Source organism: Rutidosis leptorrhynchoides, chromosome 1 (assembly GCF_046630445.1).
Source record: "Rutidosis leptorrhynchoides isolate AG116_Rl617_1_P2 chromosome 1, CSIRO_AGI_Rlap_v1, whole genome shotgun sequence".
NCBI classification, from domain to species: Eukaryota; Viridiplantae; Streptophyta; class Magnoliopsida; order Asterales; family Asteraceae; genus Rutidosis; species Rutidosis leptorrhynchoides.
In genome coordinates, this window is record NC_092333.1 from 164,406,747 (window position 1) to 164,414,877 (window position 8,131).

The 8,131-nt window shown below is 36.4% G+C and overlaps 1 protein-coding gene across 1 annotated transcript; it reads right to left on the bottom strand.

Moving 5' to 3' along the window:
* Nucleotides 1–896: 896 nt before the first annotated feature.
* LOC139866738 (proteinaceous RNase P 2) lies at nucleotides 897–7,908 on the bottom strand. The gene is made up of 6 exons (XM_071855030.1): nucleotides 6,970–7,908; nucleotides 6,714–6,815; nucleotides 6,336–6,508; nucleotides 6,117–6,237; nucleotides 5,927–5,995; nucleotides 897–1,235 (listed from the first exon to the last, which is right to left on the bottom strand). The coding sequence occupies exons 1-6, from the start codon at nucleotides 7,876–7,878 to the stop codon at nucleotides 1,023–1,025; spliced, it is 1,587 nt and encodes a 528-aa protein (XP_071711131.1). The 5' UTR covers nucleotides 7,879–7,908; the 3' UTR covers nucleotides 897–1,022.
* Between the last annotated feature and the right edge of the window lie 223 nt (nucleotides 7,909–8,131).

Here is an 8,131-nt window from a genome sequence, read left to right on the forward strand (position 1 = left end):
TTCTAACAGGTCAATACCAACCTGCAATGTCGCATTCGTCTTTACAGAGTCGGTGTGTACCAATTGGTTAGTCCTTAGATTCGATTATTTTCCCATTGTTTTGTGCTTGTGTTTTTTATATCTTCGGCTTCCTAATGTTATATCTTTTTGTACATATTGTTCAGAATGCAGAAATTGTCCAAGAACATGCAAAGGGTGCAGAGAGATTCGGGCATATACAAAGACCAAACAAATCGAAGAAAAAAAAAAATACACATATGCACCTACCCACCTTCTTGATGTTATATCTTTTTGGGCTTAAACCTATACACATAGCGCACACCGCAAACCTAAATTATACACACACAAAGACCACACAAATCGGGAAAAAAAAAAAAAAAAAAAAAATCAAAGTGGCTCGCATGCCATCGGTAAAAATGTCTGCCACAAAGCTGGAGTAAACACCGGTCAGAGTGGGAAAACTTCAGAATCTCGACATTTTTTTTGTGATAAACGTTGAAAGATAAAACTTCAGAACCTCAACATCATTTGTGACAAACGTTTGAAAGTACCACCCTAAATATCGTGTTTAACAAAATAAACAATTTGGAATGTGGAAAATTGTTTATCTGCAACCAACTTATTTCTCAAACTTCACCACCCTAAATGGGTAGACAGCATAAACTTATTACACATGATTTAAAAGTATATAGTACAAACATGGCTACAATTTAGAGTGCTTGCAGGCGTTAATTAACAACATTAAGCTTTACTAGGTTAACTAAATACTATAACTTTTCAGGATGTTTTATGAATGGAACCTTCACCAAAACAGAGAGTTATCAAAAACTCGAAACAATATGATAGTTCGGGAGATGATTAGTATCCTCCGAAAGATCGATGAAGACCAATGTAGATAATGAATTTCACCTTAGTTTATTGCATAAATTAAAATTAATTCTCAGTTATACAACACGATGAAAAAGAGTCACCAAAATTACAAATAAAAAATGTCAAAATGCTCAAGTGAAACTCACAAATTGCTACCTGGTTGGAGATGCAGATCTTTCCTTCCTTTTACCCGTTATGCCAACGGTTCCATTGCTTGTATGTGAACAATCGGAACTCTCATTTACGTAATCCATCTTTCCATCGTGATCTAAAGGGCCAGGACGGGTAATGCAAAGCCACGTTCTTAGCAACTCATCATGATATTCGCCTGCTATGGGTACATGCCAAGACCCTCTCACAGATTCCTGATACAGTTAATGTAATATTATAGTCACCATACTTATACGTAGCACTGTAAACATTCAATGAAAGGTTCGTTAACCCTCCGATTGACAAAAGACAAAAGCTCGTTTAACCTTATCGTACGTTGGTGTTTTTTAAAATTTGTTTACTAGATACTTGTTGAAATATTAGTGCAAAACTCAAACTCCAAGCAGATCTAACAAAAAATAAACCCTTTATTTTCCTATTTTTTAGTTTTGCCTAGTCTTTGTTCATGGTTAGTTGCCAGGTTTTATTTCCACATGTTTTACATGTAGTAGGTGTTTAGTCGTTAAATAAAGTGGGTAGTGATTTAGTGCGCATTAGAGTAGTGGTTAGTCTTTAAGCTATTTAAAGAGTCACTTGTAACCTTCATTTATACCTTGATTTGATAATTAATAGAAAAAATTACGCCGTTGGTACCCGTGGTTTGTTAACATCTGTATCATAACACCTAAACTTTTTTTCACACCGGATACGATAGTTGGCACCCCAACCTAACTGCAGTCAAAGTTTAATGGTTAACCCCTCACATGTGTGAGGTGCCAACCACGTTAGTTAAGCAAAACTGAGGTACCAAGTACGCAAAAAAAAAAAAAAAAAAAAAAAAAAATGTTTAGGTGTTATGATGCAAATGTGAACAAACCACAGGTACCAACAGCGTAATTTTTTCTAATTAATAGCATACACATTCTAAGGTTCTATTTTCAGCATTTTATTTCCTACACTTCTCATTATAACATTTAGTTTTTGTCACATGGTATTAGAGCCACCCTTAATTAAGTGGAGAATTACGTCGTACTTGAGCAAATGAGCCCGTTTCAAAGTTATTATAGTTCGACGAGAGCCGGATATTTGTTGAGCTCCCCTAGTTGTAAGGTGTTCTTTGTGTGCAAAAATACTCAAAGGTTAAAGCAGCTTTGTTCATGCTATCAACAATGGAGGTCACAATTGAAAATGGAAGTTCCATCTAGTTCTCACATTATGTAGTTGTAATCGATGTGGAATAGCTCACATTCTATCATAGTGTATGACCCATTCACTATTCGTACCAGGCCAATAGTCTCAATTTTTCTCCAACAACATCTACCGCTCGTTTCCAGATACGAGTGCGAACTACCATGTCACGCCAGATTTAGCAAACATGGACAAACAATTCTGTGGCATATCATGAAAACGACGTGCTCCATATTGGTAATGGTATGGGACTCCCTATCCTTTCATATTGGTTCATCTAAAATTTACTCACTGCACAAAACCTTTTCTATATTCCATATTTTTCATGAAGAAATGAAAAAGAATGTTCTCTGTTCAAAAAAAAATTTGTTGATAATCATGTCTTATTTGAATTTCGCTCTATCTATTTTGGTGTGAAGGACGTGTCTACACACACTACCCTTCTCACAACCCCAGTGAACATGGTCCTTAGTCACTCCACCTTCCATAATTTCACTCACTCAATAAAGTTGCTTTTCAGTTGCTCGTAAATATTCTACAATTTGGCAGAGGCGACTTAGGCATCCACATCAACCTTTTTACAGTTTATACTTTCTAAAGTTTGTCTTCAAGTTATAGATCTTTATCAACTTTGTGTAGTTCTTCATCAGAATTTCTTTCTTTACCTGCTTCTCGAAGTATTAAAACGGAGTATTAAAATTTCAGACTTGATTTATTGTGATGTTTAGGGTCAGTATTGTCTTTTTAATGGACATCAATATTTTCTGTTATGTGTTATGTGTTGATCACCACTCTCATTAAATGTGGATTTACCCTTTAACTCAAAAATCTAAAGTCTAATGTTCATGACACTTCTAAATGTTTTGCATGGTTGAAAGAGAATATTGGATTGCCGTCAAAAGCGACCTAGAGAAGGCGCCCCCTCGGACTCAGAAAGTAATAACGGAAATGGTAATTCACTAATAAAACAAAAAAACGTTCAAAATGACTGGGGGGTTAACTTCATATTCCTCGTCTCTTGACATTATCCAACGTCGTTCATGTCCTCACACAAGTGAGCAAAACAGATTTGTTGAGCGTCGCAATCACCATGTTGTTGAAACCAGTCTCACACTTCTTGCTCAAGGCAATGTTCCTCGCCGTTTTTGGCACTCCGCTTTTGACACAGCTATTTACGTTATTAATTGCACGTCACCTCGAGTATCCACAAACAAGTCACCTCTCGAATATGTATTCAAACATTCCCCTAATTTCTCATTCCTTCGTGTTTTTGGATGAATGTGCTTTCCACATCTTCGTGCCTATAATCGTCACAAAATGGAAATGGATTGTAGATCGGTGTGTCTTCATTGGTTACAGTCCCATTCATCATGGTCATCGGTGCCTTGATATATTGAGTGAGCGACTCTACATTGCTTGTCATGTCATGTCATGTCCGCTTTGATGATGATACCTTCCATTTTGCAATTGCCTCAATCCTTTCCTCATTGCGAAACCATCATGCCCATACACTTCATCGGCATCACCTCACGTGGTTGTCGATACAATTTCATCACAAGAAGCATTTGAACCACATTGTCCTACTACATCATCTTCGCATATTCCTGACTCTTCGAATCCTTCACTTACAACTACTCACACTCATCATACATCACATGAACCTAGTCCCACAACAACATCGGTTACTTCCCAATCACAACCACCACCAACCCGCATGCGCCCATCCAATCTACGTCAAAATCCAAAACAACAAGTACCTTACAATCCTTACGTAGTTGTCGATACAATTTCATCACAAGAAGCATTTGAACCACATTGTCTCACTACATCATCTTCGCATATTCCTAACTCTTCGAATCCTTCACTTACAACTACCCATACTCATCATACATCACATGAACCTACTCCAACAACATCGGTTACTTCCCCATCACCAACCCATCCACACCCTTCTAATCTACGTCAAAATCCAAAACGAGTACCTTAAAATCCTTCCGCTAATAATGTTACCACTTCAACAACCCCAAATACTGAACCCACCTCCTATGTCGTTGCCAACAAATATCCCGAGTATTGTTGTGCAACGACCAAAGAATATTGTACTCTTTTTTAAAATGACACTATGACTCTAGTTCCTTGAATTCCTAATACTAATGTTGTTGATTGTAAGCGGGTTTACAGGTTAAAACGTGATCAACATGGTGTTATTACTTGTTACAAAGCGAGATTCGTTACTAAAGGTTTGCGACAACAACCATAAATTGGTTTCCAAGAGACATTTACCCCAAGAACTATAAGGGTTGTCATATCCCTTGCGATTACTCAAAATTGACTTCTCGGACAACTTGATATACAAAATGTGTTTCTCCATGGCAATCTTAAGGAAATAGTTTATATGAAACAACCGCCGGGCTTTATTGACCCATAACGTCCAGATCATGTTTGTTAATGCATAAGTCTATTTTTGGTCTAAAGCAGGCCCTACGAGAATGGCATCAATGACTCCCCAAGTCACTTCACGATATCGGCTTTACAGGCTCAAAAAGGATCCATCTCTTTTTATCTGCACTTGTGATGGCATTGTCATGTACATTCCTGTTTATGTGGATGATATCATTGTTTACTAGAAACAACCATGATATTAGTGAGAGGCTTGTTCGCCAGCTTGGCTCTACCTTTCTATTAAAAGATCTTGGCTCACTCAACTATTTTCTAGGTGTTTAAATTGTTCCATTTGGTTCTGACATTATCCTTTCTCAACAGAAGTACATAATGAAAGTTTTACAATGGGTTGACTCCTCTGAGAGTATATATATATATATATATATATATATATATATATATATATATATATATATATATATATATATATATATATGTGTGTGTGTGTGCATAAATCTATTCCCACTCTTATAGCTACATCTAGCCCATTTCATCTAGCCCATAGTGTCACGTTCTCCGATCCAATCAAATATCGAAAAGTTGTTGGTGCACTACTTTTTCTTGGCTGGACAAGTTGATTTAAATTAAGATTAAGATTTCTTATAATGAAATTCACATAATGAATGTGTTTACATATCGGTTTGAATCAATATCTTTCTCTCTTTTATGAATGTATTTGATTTATATCTCTGTTTGTTTGCGTTCCATTAGTTTCTTAAGAAATGAACATAAAGGAGCACTGAACAAACCTTCTTTTCTTAATGAACACTTTTCTTAATGAACAGAGTCTGCTAGTTTATCCATTCATGTTCACTTCTTTATTCAGTAAAAAACTTCTACAAGTAAGCTCCATTCATGTTAATTCGTTGTGTTTACAGCCCTAAATGTTATCTAATGAGAATTTTGCAATCACATACCGTATTGAAAAGCTCGGAATTACTTGGGGAGTAATCGGCAATCACTCGATTTTAGAGCTCCGATCCAAGTAATCAAAATCGGTCAAAAATAGGTTAACCCTTGGTCAGCGAGAATAACTAGGCAATTATTAAGGATTAATTGGGAAACATCTGATTAATTAATCACCCGGGATTAATTGGTATGGGTTAGTCGGTCAAAGTCGAACTTAGTCGCATCTGATTACTCCGGACACTTGGAGTTGACTGATTACTCCCTCCAAGGTCCAATTCCTCCCCGATTACCAACTTGTACAATTAGATCGTTGTAAATATTACAAGAACATTATGCATAACTCAATATTAAAGTATTTAACTTATACCTGAATAACAACGGAATAAGATGGTGGCATCTGAAGTTCTAGTTTTCCTTTAGGAAATGTGTAGTGAACCTGCATGTGGAAAGTAAACTAAAGATGAGTAAACTGGCAACCTTTTAGTTAGCTTGGATTGCACAGTAGTTAAGCACGTCAATTAAATAAATAAAATAAATATTTAAATAAATAAATACACCTGATGTCGTTCCTTCCACATAGGAAAGAAACCGCAACCCAGAAGTTCAAAAATATGATCTCTCATTTCATCATTTGTCACAAGCATACACTTGAGCTTTATAGAAGCATAAAGCCAATACCTATATGAATATCAAAAAGCATAAGCAGCACAAACATCACAAAACATATCTTGAAATTGATTATTTAATCAACTATGAGATAACTTAAACGTTATTACCAATCATCATTTGAACCAACTGGTGTTCCATATAAGAACCCTGTGTTAATCCACTCCTCTACTATCTCTCGACTTGAAGGATTAGCTAAAAGGGAACGGATTCGTTTGTCATGTAGAATAACGAGCGGCCATTTATTGCTTCTCTTATACAGTTCCTTAACGACAATCTCCAGCTGCGCTATAGCAATTTCGAAAGGGCATAATAAATGAGTCCATTGGGCTTGTGATTTTTATAACACATAAAAACATAATTGCTAATGATAAATCCACCATCATTTTTGGTAACTCCACTGCATATAGGCATCAACAAATTGTATTGTACAACTTATTAATGCATACTTTTGGTGGAATTATTAACAGAATTTAACAATGTACAACCTGAGAAACACTAAATCCACGTTCAGCAAAGTTTTGTTGGTAAAGTCCAATATTTGCCCCGTCCACTATAGCTTGGAAATCGTTATGTTCATCCAGCCAATTCTTTAATATATACACGATGATGAGTCAAAGCAATTAACATCAAAAATAATATGTCGTGACCGATATAAATCAAATATAAAATCTTAAACAAGAAAGGCAGTAATTCAAACACTAACAGGGCTTGCTCGTATTCATTCATGTTAACTTTTCTTACCATAAAATTAGTGAAATTCGAATATTTCTCCCGTTCAGTAGCCAACGCCACAACTGACTGCGCAAACTTCTCATTATCTTCTTTACTAACATCAACACACACCAGCCGGTCTCTACAAGCACAACAACAACCACCCAAATCGACATTCGTTCTGCTCACCTCCCATTTCCCATTCCCGATCCACCCGAGCCCGTGCCCCCCACCACCATTCTTCAAAACCGCATCTTTAACCCGACCCGTATCACATTCTCCCAAACCACCACTCGCCCCAACCCCAAACACTCCACTAAACCAATGCTCAATAACCTTCGCACTCGATTCGCTCACACACCTCACACTCGTTCTCAACTTATGCAAATACTCATACACTTTACCTGCATTCCCAACCTCAGCACTCACTTTCAATAATGCACCAATTTCTGTTTCTTCCAAACACAATCCACTATTCAAAATCTCTTTTTCTACTAAATACGCCTTTTCGGCATCTAAACGCTTAACATAACATAATAAAGCAGAATCATACGTCCTTAACCTAGGTTTATCATTATATTTAACTAAACTTTGAACCAACTGTAACGACAAATCAGCATCGTCTTTAGCAGCAGCTAACCTAGAAACAGCAGTAATAGTAGCTTCATTAGGGTTTATATTACTAGAAATCATGTAATTGAAAATATCAAAACCTCTATCGATTGCTGCAGCTCCAGATTCTTCAATTGAATTTGAACATATGTATAGGAAACAGTTTAAGTGATGAAGATTAAGTTTTAGGTTTTGTGAAATTGCCGAATCAAATAGGGATACTGCTGTTGCAAAGTCTTTGGTTTTCGAACAATTGCTGAAATCGGAACGGAATGTTGATTCCAGCGTTAGGGTTTTGCTGTTTCTTTTTTTGATTTGATTCGCCATTGTTGTAGAAAAACCCTAAATTGTTGTGACATACGGAGTATTACTGTATTTGTTAAGGTACATGTGTAAAACAAATTTTTATTATTTTATACGTAACAATTCAGATTGGACCGAACGGCTAACGGATTAAACTTCAAGAAGCGATAAGTGAAAGAAGTGATAATTCAGCCCAATACCAAATATGATCGGTAAATAGAAGCAGCCCATTTGTGAAAAGGGAAATGATATTTTCACCAACCAAATTACTTCATCC